The sequence below is a fragment of the Sinocyclocheilus grahami genome, unplaced genomic scaffold (assembly GCF_001515645.1).
Source record: "Sinocyclocheilus grahami isolate Dianchi unplaced genomic scaffold, SAMN03320097.WGS_v1.1 scaffold1150.1, whole genome shotgun sequence".
NCBI classification, from domain to species: Eukaryota; Metazoa; Chordata; class Actinopteri; order Cypriniformes; family Cyprinidae; genus Sinocyclocheilus; species Sinocyclocheilus grahami.
In genome coordinates this window covers 15054-34067 of record NW_015506329.1, presented here as the reverse complement: position 1 = coordinate 34067, position 19014 = coordinate 15054, and the positions used below count along the sequence as shown (strand labels likewise).

Here is a 19014-nt window from a genome sequence, read left to right as displayed (position 1 = left end):
AATACATAAATAAATAATTACTTATGTGATGAAAGTAGGCACATAAATAAAATAAATTGGTGGGCAAATGGAAAATGTTTAAGGAAGTGCTAAACTCATCCTATTTAGTTTCCTTTGATCACGCATTTATTTCTGAATGCAGTTCCACTTTTTTCCCCTCTGAAACGACACTGGCCGTTTCTTTGGGTCGTTTGTAAAGTCACGGATGCTGCACGGACAGTACAGCTCAGATTTCTATGTATGTTGCTCTGTTAAAGGGAAAAGTGACTTTACTAGGCCATACTGGATTAACAGCATGCATCTGCTGTCAGCGGGAAAGCCCCGCCCCCAGCTATCACGTGACCCGACCCTCTCATTAGCATGCTGCGCGAGGAACAATAAAAGTGGAACTGCATTCAGAAATAAATGCGTGATCAAAGGAAACTAAATAGGACGAGTTTAGCATTTCCTTAAACATTTTCCATTTGCCCACCAATTAATTTTATTTATTTGCCTACTTTCATCACATGTTTAATTATTTCGATATGTATTTAAACAAGAATACGTGTAGTTATGCAGACATTTATTTATTGTTTTTGCAGGTTTCGTCCTCCATACGATATCAGTGAATCTCGCAATTAAAGATTTCGAAGGGTAAAGGGTATGCAGAATTTTCAAAGTGTAGTTATTTTGATTGTATTTTGATTTAAAAGGAATGAAGGAAGCTCTTCAAATCAAGAATCGGTTGAAGAGCGCGGTTCGCTCGCGGCTCAGACGTCACGTGTGAGGTCACGCGGTCTCTTCTTCGATGGTATTCTGCAGCGCTATAAATGCGGGCGCGCTAGTCACGGCGCTCTCTCACTTTTGCGATGTTTCCGCGGAAGAGCGTCGGAGCGGCTGAACATGAGGAACTCCGGCCGCTACAGGAAGGTAAGGTTGTACCAAAACGAGTCGTTGCGTGCAGTTTGTTGAATTATATGAGTATTCAAACTAGGTACTTAATCAAAACGTCTGTTTCGAAATGGTTGATGCTAACTCGTGTGCGAGTTTCGGCACGTGGCTGCGTCCTTGCGGCTCTGGTACAGCGTGTGTGTTACATGTGCTGGTGTGTTAGATTCAAGATCGTCCTGTTGTTGGTAAGCTTTTACGTCAGTATTGTGACCCAAGTTGATACCATCATAGCAGAATGGTTTCTCTGTGATGTCTTCTAAGCTTGGAATAGCATATGCAGGGTTGGCACTGATTTCTGTTGAAACCATCTACGAAAATCTGACAAAGAAGCCTGCTACATCTTTATTTATGGTTTAAAGTCATAATTTGTTTGACGCCTCTTTCTTCTGTTGTAGGAAAGATGTGTGACGATCTACGGGGATCAAGTTCTCCTGCCCACTTTTATTTATTTTGTGAAGTTGAGCACTTAAAAGAGATCAGTGCTCACTGTTAACGGTTCAAACTTTGTCGTCATGACATGCAGATTAATAAAAATGTATGCGTGTACATAGGTGATTTTTAACAACACTGCAACAATGTGAAGAATGAAGAGGTTCTGAATGCACTTTAGGAGTTTTTGCTGTTTTGGCTCCTGGAGCGCCCCGTTCCAGCAGAGGTCCGGTCTAGCCCCTGTTAAACACCTGGACCAGATCAAGCACTTCAGGATCTCTACAGACTTCCAAGTGTGTTGCTGCTGAACTCTACTGGAAGGTAGTCTTCCAGGGTGAGGGCTGGACACAATGCTTGAGCATCTTTGAGGCTGGAGTGGTGCAATGTTTTGTCTCATTAAGTTCGGTTTTCAAACACTGGGAATAAAAATGTTACATAGAATGCATTTTAATGTCTAAAAACTGGGTAAAAAGTTTTAAAACTTGCCCCGAGGACACCCCTTGCCCTCCTCCAACCAATTTTTTATTATTTTTCAGTGAAGACTTTGGCTGTTCTTTTAAAAAAAAATAAACACTCTAAAAAGTGTACTTGTCTTGGCCTTTCCTGTAACGTGTCTGCCAGGCCTCAGGTTTGAGTAATGCTGAAGTGAATACTGAGATGATGTCTCCCTCTACTGTAACTATTAGCAAAAGGAAACTGGGAGAGAACGGCTATGCATGTGTTCATATTTGATCTGCATTAATCATTGCTTTGTGTATTCTGGTTTTCACCTGTGTTACTAGACGATGAGTCCAGGCTTAACGGACACCACATGCCTGGTGTTTGATTAGCTGGAGTGTAGTCCCTGGAAACTAAAAATTGCTTTAAAGTTATTTATTGAAGTGTTTACTCCTGTCATGCATATCTTTTAAAAAAAATGCTTCTGGTCTCTCACTGTGTATTGTAAGTATAGGCCTCTGCATTGACTGGAAAACGCTCATGAGGCATCTTAACACAGCCAAGGCTGCTATGATCCGCCTCGGCTCACAGTGTTAAAGCATACAGCTGTGTTCGAGTAACTGCGCTTATGCCACCTCTGAGCAATGTTAATCTGTATAGACTGTATGCTGCCTTTGCAGTGTGACTTTGGCACTGTTCTGCAGAGACCAGAAAACCGGTTTTGCTAACGTTGGAGGTTTGCCTTAAAGCAGCTTTGAGTTGGAGGTGGTGTGCTTCCATGCAACCGAGTCTCTTGGGAAAACCTTATTTAACAGACTGGGGGGGGATAAGATTTTCAAGGATGAGATAAAAAAAAAAGTGCTGGATTTGTTTTTTTTTTGAATATCTCAAAAGATGTAGAGATGTATTAATATTTCACACATATAAGTTTCTACTGGAGGTCAGTGGCACAGGGACATTGTTTTATAGCCATGGCCTGTCTGAGCTTTCTCAGAGAAGCGAGAGCGCTCTTGTTAAGCTCTGGCTGTTATATCCCAGCTAACATTGCCATTTCAAAGAAATAGTTTTTCTAGCTTGCATCCTCTTGGAACAGTTTAGGTGGCCCCTAACTTGGGCAATGTTACAAACTTTATTTGAGTTAGAAATGGGGTTAATTAGTGACTGTAGATGAACAATGCTGTACTATTTTCATTGTATGTTGTGTCCTGTATGTGTTTACCCTTTTTGTTCCCATTTGTTTATTGTAAAATCAATTAAAAATACAAATAAAAGCTAATGAGAATCTTAAAAGAAAAGCACAGTAATGTTTTTCACGCTTTGGTATATGTTCAGATACAGAGAGCTTTATACATATTGAAATTCTTTGAGAATCGCCTTAAAATGTGGTTTATTACTTGAGAATATGTCAATCTTATCTCTAGTCGCTGTCGTTAGTGATTACTGAACGAGCAATTATTTATAGTTTTTTAAAAATTGAAATTATTCGATTTAAAAGATTAAACACAAACGAACGTGAGACAAAAACAAAAGAAAAACTTTGATATACTTGCATGCCAGCGCTTTAAATGTAATTTCGCAGATACGATACGAATGTGTAGATTAAAATAGCATAAATCAATAACAACATTCTGGCTCATAAAGAGAGCGTCGGTGGCCCCTGGAGTTTGGCCCTGAAGTCACGTGACTGTCTGGAGAAACGGGAAGTTCGTGAGTCTCTCAGCTGCTGTAACTTTATGCTTTCAAGAAGACGCATTCCTATCCAGACGACAAAAGTCCATCTCTGTCGGTGTCGGCGTCTTATCATCCGGTAAGTTTGCAGGTAGTTGATGTTTACACTAGTGTGTTTTTCTGCTCATTACATTGTTTGATGCATATTCTGTAAATATCAGCCAAGTTTTCTGCCGGTTTCGTCTCTTTTCAGCATAATCGAAACATTAATCTGAGCATGATGAACACCTGCTTAATGCTTTTCGTGAGGGTTTATACTGTCAGGGAAGCGAAAATGAAACTTTGAGTTATGCATATGCAAATTAATCTATTATATTAGATAATATCATGCGCACGGAGGAATTGTAATAACTTTCTTCATTGAAACAGTCTTATAATGTAGCCGAATCCCTGTAGAAAGAGGAAGTGTAGCCCAGATTAGTATTTTCCTGTATTTCAGCATTCATTCAGTGATTTGGCTTCTGCTTCCAGTATCTAAAGATTTTGGTGGTAGCTATTTTATATCTTGTGCAATTATGTGTCCATCTGCTAGTAATTAGCTGTCAAAACCTGTGATGAGGCATGTGATCAAAAGGAGATGATCACGTGGTCTAGATGTCAGCTCTCAAGTCAAACATGAACCATCAGGTGTTTTTGAAATACAAATAACAGTGCATTTATTTTCTGACGAGTCGTGGTTTATTTTTTGACGAGTGTAGTAATTGGGTAGTTGGCAAACACTAGGGATGCACGATATTGGATTTTTGCCGATATCCGATATGCCGATAATTTTCAACTCATTTTGACCGATGCCGATACCGATATATAATTATTTTAAATTTTGGTTAGTTTTTAACAAGAACTTATTTGTTAGAATTAAATAAACAATAATAAAGTTATTTTATAATGACAGTACATTGAAGATTTGAAAATAACTATAAATAAAATGTACACTGCATTTTTTTTCACAGAAAGACGCAGTGGTAACCTTAACATTTTATTTTATGATTTAACATTTGTAGATGGTCTTAAGCAAAAGAGTTCTGAAGAGTAACAATTCTGAAAATCTTTTAGAGCTCATAATTTGTTTAAAAAATCCGCAATGTTTTGTCTCATTAAGTTCGGTTTTCAAACACTGGGAATAAAAATGTTACATAGAATGCATTTTAATGTCTAAAAACTGGGTAAAAAGTTTTAAAACTTGCCCCGAGGACACCCCTTGCCCTCCTCCAACCAATTTTTTATTATTTTTTCAGTGAAAAAAAATAAACACTCTAAAAAGTGTACTTGTCTTGGCCTTTCCTGTAACGTGTCTGCCAGGCCTCAGGTTTGAGTAATGCTGAAGTGAATACTGAGATGATGTCTCCCTCTACTGTAACTATTAGCAAAAGGAAACTGGGAGAGAACGGCTATGCACGTGTTCATATTTGATCTGCATTAATCATTGCTTTGTGTATTCTGGTTTTCACCTGTGTTACTAGACGATGAGTCCAGGCTTAACGGACACCACATGCCTGGTGTTTGATTAGCTGGAGTGTAGTCCCTGGAAACTAAAAATTGCTTTAAAGTTATTTATTGAAGTGTTTACTCCTGTCATGCATATCTTTTAAAAAAAATGCTTCTGGTCTCTCACTGTGTATTGTAAGTATAGGCCTCTGCATTGACTGGAAAACGCTCATGAGGCATCTTAACACAGCCAAGGCTGCTATGATCCGCCTCGGCTCACAGTGTTAAAGCATACAGCTGTGTTCGAGTAACTGCGCTTATGCCACCTCTGAGCAATGTTAATCTGTATAGACTGTATGCTGCCTTTGCAGTGTGACTTTGGCACTGTTCTGCAGAGACCAGAAAACCGGTTTTGCTAACCTTGGAGGTTTGCCTTAAAGCAGCTTTGAGTTGGAGGTGGTGTGCTTCCATGCAACCGAGTCTCTTGGGAAAACCTTATTTAACAGACTGGGGGGGGATAAGATTTTCAAGGATGAGATAAAAAAAAAAGTGCTGGATTTGTTTTTTTTGAATATCTCAAAAGATGTAGAGATGTATTAATATTTCACACATATAAGTTTCTACTGGAGGTCAGTGGCACAGGGACATTGTTTTATAGCCATGGCCTGTCTGAGCTTTCTCAGAGAAGCGAGAGCGCTCTTGTTAAGCTCTGGCTGTTATATCCCAGCTAACATTGCCATTTCAAAGAAATAGTTTTTCTAGCTTGCATCCTCTTGGAACAGTTTAGGTGGCCCCTAACTTGGGCAATGTTACAAACTTTATTTGAGTTAGAAATGGGGTTAATTAGTGACTGTAGATGAACAATGCTGTACTATTTTCATTGTATGTTGTGTCCTGTATGTGTTTACCCTTTTTGTTCCCATTTGTTTATTGTAAAATCAATTAAAAATACAAATAAAAGCTAATGAGAATCTTAAAAGAAAAGCACAGTAATGTTTTTCACGCTTTGGTATATGTTCAGATACAGAGAGCTTTATACATATTGAAATTCTTTGAGAATCGCCTTAAAATGTGGTTTATTACTTGAGAATATGTCAATCTTATCTCTAGTCGCTGTCGTTAGTGATTACATGAACGAGCAATTATTTATAGTTTTTTAAAAATTGAAATTATTCGATTTAAAAGATTAAACACAAACGAACGTGAGACAAAAACAAAAGAAAAACTTTGATATACTTGCATGCCAGCGCTTTAAATGTAATTTCGCAGATACGATACGAATGTGTAGATTAAAATAGCATAAATCAATAACAACATTCTGGCTCATAAAGAGAGCGTCGGTGGCCCCTGGAGTTTGGCCCTGAAGTCACGTGACTGTCTGGAGAAACGGGAAGTTCGTGAGTCTCTCAGCTGCTGTAACTTTATGCTTTCAAGAAGACGCATTCCTATCCAGACGACAAAAGTCCATCTCTGTCGGTGTCGGCGTCTTATCATCCGGTAAGTTTGCAGGTAGTTGATGTTTACACTAGTGTGTTTTTCTGCTCATTACATTGTTTGATGCATATTCTGTAAATATCAGCCAAGTTTTCTGCCGGTTTCGTCTCTTTTCAGCATAATCGAAACATTAATCTGAGCATGATGAACACCTGCTTAATGCTTTTCGTGAGGGTTTATACTGTCAGGGAAGCGAAAATGAAACTTTGAGTTATGCATATGCAAATTAATCTATTATATTAGATAATATCATGCGCACGGAGGAATTGTAATAACTTTCTTCATTGAAACAGTCTTATAATGTAGCCGAATCCCTGTAGAAAGAGGAAGTGTAGCCCAGATTAGTATTTTCCTGTATTTCAGCATTCATTCAGTGATTTGGCTTCTGCTTCCAGTATCTAAAGATTTTGGTGGTAGCTATTTTATATCTTGTGCAATTATGTGTCCATCTGCTAGTAATTAGCTGTCAAAACCTGTGATGAGGCATGTGATCAAAAGGAGATGATCACGTGGTCTAGATGTCAGCTCTCAAGTCAAACATGAACCATCAGGTGTTTTTGAAATACAAATAACAGTGCATTTATTTTCTGACGAGTCGTGGTTTATTTTTTGACGAGTGTAGTAATTGGGTAGTTGGCAAACACTAGGGATGCACGATATTGGATTTTTGCCGATATCCGATATGCCGATAATTTTCAACTCATTTTGACCGATGCCGATACCGATATATAATTATTTTAAATTTTGGTTAGTTTTTAACAAGAACTTATTTGTTAGAATTAAATAAACAATAATAAAGTTATTTTATAATGACAGTACATTGAAGATTTGAAAATAACTATAAATAAACTGTATATTGATCACTGCATTTTTTTTTCACAGAAAGACGCAGTGGTAACCTTAACATTTTATTTTATGATTTAACATTTGTAGATGGTCTTAAGCAAAAGAGTTCTGAAGAGTAACAATTCTGAAAATCTTTTAGAGCTCATAATTTGTTTAAAAAATCCAACATATTACACATTAATGAATAAATCAGTAGACCTATATATACAATTATTTAATTTAAGTGTCGTTTGTGGGTTTTTTTTCATGTAAGCTATAGCTTCTGACCTTTAAATCAAAACATACTCATGATTTTATGGCATCAATTACTGCTTTATTTAATCAGAAACAGCCTAAATATTATTTGTGTATTTTGCTTTCATTTTATTAGAAGTAGGCCAACAGCGCTCCCTACGGAATTAAAACTCCTTACTTGAGCGGACATTAGGACCGGGGGAGGCTGCCGCTGCACGTGCTATTACTGTTCACTCACGAACGAGTTTTTCTGTACTTGCATTCTCAGATTAAATGCAGCGATCCAAAACAGTGAATATAATCATAATTCAGGCAAAACTTTGCTTCAAGAATGAGCCACACTGCTGACATGATCTAATCACTAGCACACCCTGAGCACATGTGAGTTAATGCATTCCTCTTATCGGCAAGACATATCGGCATTATTTTTCATATCGGGCCGATGCCGATATTTACATTTAAAGCCATTATCGGCCGATTCCGATATTAATGCACGATAATTAATAATATCGTGCATCCCTAACAAACACCACCTTTTTACAGTCAACATCAAGGTTGTAGCTGGAAAATATAAAGGACAGTTCATAATTTACGTGTTGTAAGAGGTTAGCTTTTCTTTCAAGTTGTTCACGATTAACCTATAACCTCTTTTATGTCTTTTATGTTTAATTAAATGGTTCTGCGATGTCATGGATTCATTTATTAAAAGCTCAGATAATCCATAAAATCAGATTGACTACATGCCTAATAATTATACATAAAGGATATATTGTTTAAAATGTATTGTTAATATATTAAATACATGAAAGGGTCAAAGACGAAAAAGGGTTTAAGCATAAACACAATAAGTGTAATACTGCTTTAAATTGTTGCTGTTTTCCCCAAAAAATGTAAAACGTTTTCTGTTTAATTTAATTGCAATTTTGTTTTTGTTTTTCTGAGCAAAAAATAAATATCATACGTTTCCCCCTGATTTACAGAAGACACCCACTAAAATGTCATTCAGTGTAACAATCTTGTCAGGCATATTTACAACAAAAATCATTTTATGACATATTAAAAGACTAATTTAACTTTCACACCCCAAATACTAATTAGTTGTAATTTTACATTTTTTTAAATTAGCCAATATCCTAGCTTTTGCCCATTTGTCAGTAAGAATTTTTACTCATTTAAAGCACAATAAAATGTAATATGCTCCCTTATTTTTTTATATATTTTAATATGTACAGGTCAGAATAAGCATGTTGTTTGAATTTTTACATAAATATTGTGCTACACTGAATGACAATGTATGAACCAAATTTTTACATTTTATTCTCCAAAAAACTTATTTAAAAGCTGTAAAGTAGACATTTTACTTGCATTTAATGTGCTTTCTATGGACATAAAATCACTTTTGTAAATTTCTTTTGATGCGGACATCTTAACGTCTTTGACCAGAAAATAAATTGTTAAAAATATTGATGTAGTTTGACATTGCCCATGTAACCCTGTGATTTTACAGTCACAGGTGACATTATGAAACCTAAAAAAGCCCTCAGAGAGGAACACGCAATCATGCTCACATGCTTACTGACTCAAAGCAGAAGAGGAAGTGCTATATCTGTTCACAAAAGAATTGTCCAAGTGTGTCCACGTTTCAGAGCCCATTCTTGCTGTTTGATTGTGTGTGTTTCAGGTCATGGGCTCTCTGTTCCGCAGTGAAGAGGTCTGTCTGGTTCAGATCTTCCTCCAGTCGGGATCGGCTTACAACTGTGTCAGTGAACTGGGAGAGCTGGGAATAGTGGAGTTCAGAGATGTGAGAGAATTAATACTTGAGAAACCCTTTTTTTGTTGTTTACGTGTTTTATGTAAGTGTCTTTACCTTACATTGACTTGCCGATGGCACAAAGAAGATAATGACGCGTCTTTGTTTGAAATCCTAATCTCAGCTGAATCCAAATGTGAACGCGTTCCAGAGGAAGTATGTGAACGAGGTGAGGAGATGTGAGGAACTGGAGAAAACCTTTGGTGAGTCTGTCACCTCTCAAATCCCATGATCCTGCATCATTTCACACATGTTCCTAGTGCTATTGTGCATCAGTACACACATTATTCCAAAGAGAACTGTGTTTGTCTTTGGAAAACATTCATTTAAATGTAACATCTTCCTGCTTCGGAGCAGTTTGTTATCAGCTGATGGCATTTAGGCCATGCACGTCTTTAAAATGTTAAACAATAGCCGAATATCTGTGTAGTTTGCTGCAATCAAAGCAATCTAAAAATTGTATGAGTAGGTAATGCAGTAATTTACTGCTGATTAATGTTAGTGCAAAAAAAAAATCACAACAATAATAGCAAAAATGATAGATTTGGGGAAGAAGCCTTCTTATGTCAAGATTAGTGCTGGGACATTAAAAAAAAAAAAATATATATATATAATTGCTTTAAATTATAATATTTCACAATAAACTATTTGTAAATCTGGAATATCCAAATATTTAAAAAATAGCCTTTAAAGTTGTCCAAATGAAGTTCTTAGCAATGCATATTACTAATCAAAAATTAAGTTTTGATATATTTACAGTAGGAAATTTGCTAAATATCTTCATGGAACATGATCTTTACTTAATATCCTAATGATTTTTGGCATAAAAGAAAATCTATAATTTTGACCCATGCAATGTATTTTTGGCTATTGCTACAAATATACCCCAGCGACTTAAGACTAGTTTTGTGGCCCAGGGTCACATTTATATTGCTCCAAACCTGTATAAAGTTCTTTCGTCTGCTGAACACAGAAGAACATATTTTGAATAATGTAAGCAGGCAAACAGTTCCCCATTGACTTCCATAGTATGGTAAAAAAAAGAAATTTTGTGGACGTCAGTGGGGATCAGAAACGGTTTGGTTACCAACATTCTTCAAAATAATTTAATTTCTGTTTAATGTAAGAAAGAAACTCATACAGTTTTGGAACAATTTGAGGTTGAGTAAATGATGGCAGAGTTTTTATTTTGGGTGAAAATCCCTTTAACTGTAAATGTTTTTCAGTGCTTTCCTGTACCAGTGTCTAGTCACACTTCCATTGTCATTATTTCCCTGTTAATGCATAACATTAGTGCTGTTTCATATAGTCTCTAATGCAGTCAGTTTGTGATTTTACACATGTGCAGGTGTCCAGGAACAGAGACCACCATTGCAATGTATAAGATTATAGTGGGGTTTTTTTATTATTAGATTGTAGAAACATATACAATCAAACCAAAAATTATTCAGACAGCAGATACTTTACTAGTGGGTGCAGGACACTATAGTTAATTTATGTAAGTGAGGATAGCAAAATAAAGTAAACTGTGACATATTATACCCAAAAATTCTTCATACAGTGGACTACCAGTAAAATTGATAAAAATATGGGAGCAAACATTATTCAGACACTTTGACCTGACCATGTTTGCCTGCGTCCCAGTGGGCATACTATCCATTCTAAATTCTATGAGATAGTAATTTTCAGTACTATTTAGGGCAGATAGGGTGGATAGTATGCACATTGGGACACAGGGTAAGTGCTTTTCTTTAATTGCTAATGCGACCTTTTTACACCACAGACTGAACAAAATGAAGCATTGCTTGGTAATTGGTTGACCTAAATTAGTATTATCTAATTGTGTACTTACATTTAACAGCTGAATTCATTACATACCTTTCTATCAAAGTTATCTGACATTATCAAGATGAATTTGAGAAGTTCTTGTCATATTTTATTACCATTTTCTAAACTATAGTGAATAAACTGTGATAATGTGAGAAATGCTGAAGGTGTCTGAATAAATTTTGGTTTGACTGTACGTCTGTTTTTGTTGAGTTTTTTAAAGTTGGTGAGAGATTTTGCTTGTTTTTCCTCAGGGTGAGGAGGTGCAGTGGACCGTGTTTTTAATCTCGTTCTGGGGAGATCAGATCGGTCAGAAAGTGAAGAAGATCTGTGACTGGTAGGTGATCTGGATTTGGTGGTTTTGAAGGAAGACAGTCCTGAAAAACCTGGACCTTTACCAAAGGATTTAAACAGTGTGATTTCTATTCTGAAAATCTAACGAATCCCAGAAAAGCCGTGGAAATTAGTAAGTTCTTGAAAAGGTCATGGAAAAGTCAGTGCTGAAGTATTTCTTTGGCTATGTATTCTTGTTGATTTTCTTTCACAAACTGATCTTTATCAAATTATATTTAAAATTCATTATCCAGTAATCTGGAACTAGAAAGAAAACAATATTATGAACCTTGTCCTGATGTGTTGTGGAAATTATGAATATTTGATGAGCATTTTCCCCCTTTTTTAACCGTCTGGCAGATCAGTCACATTTTAAAGGGGTCATATGATGCGATTTCAATTGTTCCTTTCTCTTTGGAGTGTTACAAGCTCTTGGTGCATAAAGAAGATCTGTAAAGTTGCAAAGACTAAAGTCTCAAATCCAAAGAGATATTCTTTATAAAAGTTAAGAGTCAGCCACACCTACCTAAAACGGCTCGTTCTAACACGCCCCCACATATCTACATCACTATGTGGAAATATTAGCATAATGCCGCCCAAATGGGCATGCACCGAAAGAAGGCGTGGTTTCAGGAACAACGGTAGTGTTGATGCAGTCATGTGAGGGAGACGCTGTGTGATTCAGTGCGAAAGCAAAGGCACTTTATTTGGCCTTCCGGAAGTAGATGCAATTAGGAATCATTGGTTAAGATTTATTTACAACAGAACAGCACAACCCAGATGCTCGAATTTGTGCAACACATTTTATGGACGACAGTTCTGTGAACCTAGTAGAGTAGCCTTCAAGGCTGGCTGTGCAAAGACTATTTCTAAAAAAAAAAGGGTCAATTCCGACTTTGCAGTGACAATCTGGCGCTTCTGAGAACAGGGTCACATCACAGGAGAGTGAACTGTCTGTCAGAAATCATAGCACGTCAGCCGTCTTAACCGCGGCTTGTGTACTGCAGCAGCACTGTGTCTGTCACACGACTCTGTTGCCCTTTCGGGCTTGAACTGATGGTAAAACTAATGACATTATTAACTGTCTTGATATTTACTTTGAAAGCTGAAGCTCACGATTATGGAAAGGGGCGTTACATTTGGAAGGAGGGGCTTTGTAGAAAACTAAGCGTTTGAGAGAGGCAGGGCATAGAGGACCTACAATAATGTACAGTATTTGAAAAAGAATGTGTTTTTTGAACATTAAAGCATGTCAACATATTCTGTTACATCAAATACACAAAATAATGATCTTTAAAATAGCATCGTATGACCCCTTTAAGTGTTGATAAGGAGTGACAAGACTTTTTTTTTTTTTTTTTTTTTTTTTTTCAAAAACTTAACTTTTTTTGGGTTAAAAATCATCCAAAATCAATATTTGAGCAAGTACATAACCAGCCAGTGTTCGAAACTATCGCCTTACTTTAGCCCGATTCACAATGGTTAGTGGACTGGGGTTAAATAACGTTCAGGGGTGGGGGCCCACAAATTCCCCCTTGAATGTGTTGATGGGTCATAGCGCCTTCAATTTGAGTAAATAAATTAATTCATTAAAGAGGACACAAAGGAATACTGATATATATGACTGAATTCACGACAAATGCAACAAACTTAATAATGCATTTTTGTCATATAGAAAAGCACTTGAGAGTAAAGCATTGATTTTAGAGCTAGACTGCTGGAAAGTTACTGCTAATAAATTCTGTCATCATTTCCTCACCATAAAGTGTTGTTCCAAACGACTTTCTTCTGTTGAACACAAAAGAAGATTTTGTAGAATGTTACCGAACCATTTTGGTTACCTACTGTATAGACAAAAAATTATTGAATTTCTCAAATTATGTTCCACAGAAGAAAGAAATCCATACAGGTTTGGAATGACATGATGTTGAGTAAATGATGACCATTTTAATTTCTGGGTGAATCTTCCTTTATTATTTGTACATAATAAACACCTAGTTTATATAAGACACTGATATTTATCTTTAATCAGGCCCTTATTGAATTAACATTTTACTTCAATTAAAATTCATTAGAACCTAACATCTAAAAAGAAAGAAGTTCTTATTTAGAATCCAGAGTTTAGCTGACTAGCACTGGTGGACACAATAAGTAAACCCATGGCCCTCATTACCATGGTTATATGGTTTTAAAAATAAATAATAATTAATAATAAACTATAAAATTTGTAGTAAATTATGTTCCACAGAAGAAAGAAATCCATACAGGTTTGGAATGACATGATGTTGAGTAAATGATGACCATTTTAATTTCTGGGTGAATCTTCCTTTATTATTTGTACATAATAAACACCTAGTTTATATAAGACACTGATATTTATCTTTAATCAGGCCCTTATTGAATTAACATTTTACTTCAATTAAAATTCATTAGAACCTAACATCTAAAAAGAAAGAAGTTCTTGTTTAGAATCCAGAGTTTAGCTGACTAGCATTAGTAGGCTGGTGGACACAATAAGTAAACCCATGGCCCTCATTACCATGGTTATATGGTTTTAAAAATAAATAATAATTAATAATAAACTATAAAATTTGTAGTAAAAAAAAAAAAAACATGAAGAAACGATAAAACACCTATAAAATTAAAATATTCCCCAATATGTAATAACAGTAACATTTCTAATAAATAAATTTCTGCCAACACATAGGCTATTTGTACAGTGTTAATAACGTCAAGTTAAATTACTATGGTGGTGAATTGACAAGCCTATTGGCATTTTCCAATATACCTCAACTAGTGTCTATTGATATTTTTTATATTTTTATATCATCATAAGCCACCAGATGTCACCAAAGTCACCACATTTTTAGGTTTTGGCTGTCTGAACTTACTGGAATTATGTTTTTTTACTGAAGTAAAATAAATATTAAATATAACATAAAAAGAAGCATATTTGACATAAAAATATGGTACTTTTGCGAAGTAACGCAATATCCTTTTATTGGTGTTAAATTGCATAAATTTTGATATGACATTTAAAAAAAAAAAAAATTGGGATCACACCTGAGACCTTCGTGCCCAAATTTGTCCACAAAGGACGGATTTAGGGCTGTCATACAAAGGATGCTTGAGGGTTAAAAAAAACTCATATTGATCAACCCATTGGTTCAGTTTCATACAAAATTTTCTGTTTAGAGGTAGTTAAACATATGCTGGACTCTTGTATCATTCAAAAATGAATTTGTGAACAAGCGCAATGTACTATTTCCCTATTTATTCGGTTTTCTGCTCTGTTCCACAAACACACAGCTTCCACACACAAACATTCCCCTACCCTGAGAGCCAGGCAGAACGAGAGGAGACTCTGAATGGACTCCGAGGAAGAATCGAGGACATCAAATCAGTAAGTGCAGTATTAATCAGTCAACACATCTCTCGATTTTTCACTTCCACTTTGTAAACATTTGAAACTCCCGATACATAGATCATGGGATGTTAATAACTGATGAGAAAAACAGAATAATGAGTCGGTCTGTGTTGTTCATGATTCTGTTTTATTTCCCGACAGTTGCTTTGTAAGATGTTTCGACCGAATCGATAGAACAAACAGCTGTCAAGCGTATGGATGTTAGTTTCTGTAAACAAACAGCCATACAGTCTCAGAGCTTCCTCACCATGTGTCTGTGCTCCTCCGTGGCTGTAGGTCATGGGTGAGACGGAGCAGTACATGCAGCAGCTGCTGGTGCGAGCGCTGGCCCGTCTGCCCGAGTGGATTGTGCAGGTTCAGAAGTGTAAGGCCGTGCAGACAGTGCTGAATCTCTGCAGCCCATCCGTCACTGATAAGTGCCTGATCGCAGAAGCCTGGTGCCCCGTGAGCCAGCTGCCTGCCCTGCAGAGCGCCCTGAGAGAGGGAGGGGTGAGCGTCCACTGTCACTACACATCTGTCGCTGTCAGGTCAAGCTCATTAAAGGGATCGTTCACCCAATAATGAAAATTCTGTCATTAATTACTCACCCTCATGTCGTTCCAAACCCGTGAGACCTTCGTTCATCTTCAGAACACAAATTAAGATATTTTTTTATGAAATCCGAGAGCTCTCTGACCCTCCATAGACAGCAAGGATATTACCAAGATCAACGCACAGAAACGTAGCAAGGACATCGGTAGAATTATCCATGTGCACGTAAACAACGCTCTATGTAAATTAAATGTTGCATCTCTGTTTTCTTTAATTTGTGCATTGTTGGTAAATCACCCGCAGAATTTCCATGCCCATCGGCGCTGTTTTATGAATTGTAATCACACTAATTTGCCCTGTTTAGTAAATCTGGCCCATGATCTCATACAGAGCAATGTCATATGATTCGACTCCCCAAATCATAATAATGAATGAATAATTCATGATAGTTGTTTAAAAATAAACAAAAAAATATACTAAAAACTTGCTGACTGAAGGAGAAAGCTACAGTAGAAACTCCATCCATCCATCCTTTCACACCCTGGTCAGATGTTGTGTGGCACACACACGCACACACACACACACACACACATACTCACTGCATTAGTGTCTCCAATTCACCTGCTGTATGCTGCATGTCTGGTTTGTGGGGAAACCAGGCAGACTCCACACAGGAAAGCCTCTTATCTCTGAAACCTGTTTTTCTCTCTCAGAGGAAGAGCGGCAGTAGTGTGGACTCCTTCTACAACCGCTTGCCGGCCACCACGTCCCCCCCCACACTCTTCCCCACCAACGCTTTCACTGCAGGATTCCAGAACATAGTCGATGCCTATGGAGTGGCGAGCTACAGGGAGATGAACCCAGGTGACACACACTCACAACACACACCACTAGTTTAAAGGGGTCATCAGATGCCCATATTCCACAAAGTGATATGATTCTTTAGGGTGTTAATGAAAAGTCTATAACATACTTTGGTTAAAATTTCTCAATGGTAATGTAAAACAACACCCTTTTTACCCTGTCAAAAACAGCTCTGTGCACAGCGACCCATTTCGGTGCATGTCCCTTTAAATGCTAATGAGCTCTTCTGTAGATAAAGCTGGGTCATGAATGATTCGGTCGGGACTAACAACTCTGTGTTTATTACAGCGGTGGGAGGGTCTGTTTTGTACATCTGGGCATTGCAGAGATGACCCGTTCATAGTCATTCGGAATGATTACCATAGTATAACCACAGTTTTACTACAAATAACATGGTGAAGCTAAATGGCTAGTATAGCAACACCATGTTAATGTGTGGTTAAGTTTAACTTTTTTTTTGTATTAAAACCATGTTTAATTTTCTTAAAGGTACATATGTAATTAAAATATAATGTAATTGAGTGCAGAAACGAACGCGAGTAATCTTACCTGACGCTGATATTACAGTAGCCAGTGTTAACAGTTTACGTGATCTGGCTCTTGATTTTATTATTGTTATTTTTTTTTTATTTCTTTGCCGGGAGGCAAACATATCAAAATTGTGTGCGGTAAGAGCGTCTGGTAGTTCACGTTGGCCAAAACACACAAGGAAACGCGTTGTGAAACAAATACCATTGGCAATCACAGACATTCGCATTCAGACAGCATTAGTTTTCTCAGAGGATCACGGAGTTTGCTGAAAAACAGTAGGTAATTTTCTCTGGAATTACAGAGGTTGTGTGAGAAAAACACAGATGGGATTATAATCGCAAAGTACATCTGTGAAACACAAATTTTTCTAACGACCCCCTGTAAAACTAGTCCCATCCGAATAGAGCAATAGACGCATTTCGGTAGATCGGGGGTGCATTGCCTTCAAAAACAAAGGTAATACACTGCGTCATCAGCGGCTCAGATGTCAGGAGTAAATGACGACTGCAAAACATCCAACAACTAAACACCTCAATTAATAATCGTGGGAGGGGCCTGTGCAGAACTACATCACTCTGCCAAGAATCTGAGAATGGCTTGATTTGAGAAAGGGGTTATGATTTATGGGGATTTAAAAAAAAAAAAAAACACTGGGTGGATTTTTATCATTATAGGGTGGTTGTGTACACACACTGCCAATACACATTTATGTTCAAACAACATGTAAAAGTGAATTTTGCATCCGATTACCCCTGTAAAAAAGCTTAACTCCATTCTCATGCACCTTTTACTGTCTGTTTTCACACGTTTGCAGCTGTCTACACCATCATCACGTTTCCCTTTCTGTTTGCCGTCATGTTCGGGGACGTTGGACACGGTCTTCTGATGACGCTGCTGGCTCTCTGGATGGTTCTGGAGGAGAAGGATTCAAAACTGAGGAAAAACACTAATGAAGTAAAAACATGCATGCACACATTTTCTTTTTTTTCCCAACACTCTAACAACTTACGTTTTCGATACTGGAATTTTTTACTTTGATACAACACCTTATATAATAAAAATATCCTATAACAGTGGGAAAAAATGTCACAACATTAAGGGCGTGAAATTTAAACGGTGTACAAGTTAAGACAATATTGCTCTGAGGAGGATTATATGATAATATTAATAATGATAATGTTCTTCATACTTTTCTTATTTTAGGAAGAAGAACATATTGTAATACCGATACTTGTAACTTCACTATTCATTTCATAAGTCTATTAATTATTTTACTTAACACTGCAGCAGTAAAGTTATAATACTTATGACTTAATTTCTTTACTTGCAAGAGTTAAACCCTCAAGCGGAAAACTGCTAAGAGACCTATAGGTCAGGGGTGTCCAGTCCTGCTCCTGGAGGGTCACTTTCCTGCTGAGTTTAGCTCTAGTCCTAGTTAAACTCACCTGAACCAACTAATCAAGTCTGCGGATCTCTAGGGCTGTGTTCCACTTCACGTTTAGACACACTCGCATAATTCCCTAAGCACTTCCCCTCGGGAAAATCCCTGCCATCATTTTGAAGTGTGTTCCACTTTGTGAAGTGGATAAGGGAAGTTTATATGGACAGACCCTCGACCCCTCGATTTTCATACTTTTTATGTACATTTCAGGCAGCTCCACACACCACAATGCAACACGATTGTAACGTCACCGCAGATCACGTTTAATTTACCTCCACCCCAAACGACACTTATATCAATTATTCAATTATAAAATTAGCGTTTTTCTCAGGCTCCTGTGTTTATGTTCAGTTATTTCACTTAAATGGCAATGAAAAGAACCTATTCACTGCTATTAAAGTGAAATTACTGAACCTACACCGTAAGAGCCTGATAAAAATGCTAATGTAACGTAGTTTGTAGGTCGGGAAGAAGGAGGCGGGAACCGGCGAACATTCCAAGAAAACTTTAATAATAAAATAAACACCAAATAGCGCGACAGCCCCTCGCGGACGACTGCCGCGCACATACGAAACCAAAACACAAAATAAAATCCAGGCCTGGTCCTCTCTCGTCTTTCCCTGTCGTCACTCCTCCTTTGTATCCTTCCGGAGCTCCTCCGTGAGACTCGAGACCGGTGAGTGGCGCAGGTGTCGCGCATTCGCAATTACTCCACCGGCCTCGCTC

At 37.3% G+C, this 19014-nt stretch overlaps 1 protein-coding gene and 1 long non-coding RNA gene across 2 annotated transcripts in view; both read left to right on the top strand.

The window, feature by feature from the left end:
* Window positions 1-1081: 1081 nt before the first annotated feature.
* Window positions 1082-1800, top strand: LOC107567368 (uncharacterized). The gene is made up of 2 exons (XR_001606632.1): window positions 1082-1115; window positions 1326-1800. It is a non-coding gene; the product is annotated as an uncharacterized lncRNA (long non-coding RNA).
* A 4511-nt stretch (window positions 1801-6311) lies between these two features.
* Window positions 6312-19014, top strand: part of LOC107567357 (V-type proton ATPase 116 kDa subunit a-like) — a 15788-nt gene continuing 3085 nt past the window's right edge. The window contains exons 1-9 of the mRNA XM_016253025.1: window positions 6312-6447; window positions 9206-9325; window positions 9459-9537; window positions 10644-10654; window positions 11416-11498; window positions 14804-14897; window positions 15198-15410; window positions 16166-16316; window positions 17662-17801. Coding sequence (XP_016108511.1) covers window positions 9209-9325; window positions 9459-9537; window positions 10644-10654; window positions 11416-11498; window positions 14804-14897; window positions 15198-15410; window positions 16166-16316; window positions 17662-17801 — 888 coding nt within the window. The 5' untranslated portion in view covers window positions 6312-6447; window positions 9206-9208. The remainder of the gene's footprint in view (window positions 6448-9205; window positions 9326-9458; window positions 9538-10643; window positions 10655-11415; window positions 11499-14803; window positions 14898-15197; window positions 15411-16165; window positions 16317-17661; window positions 17802-19014) is intronic.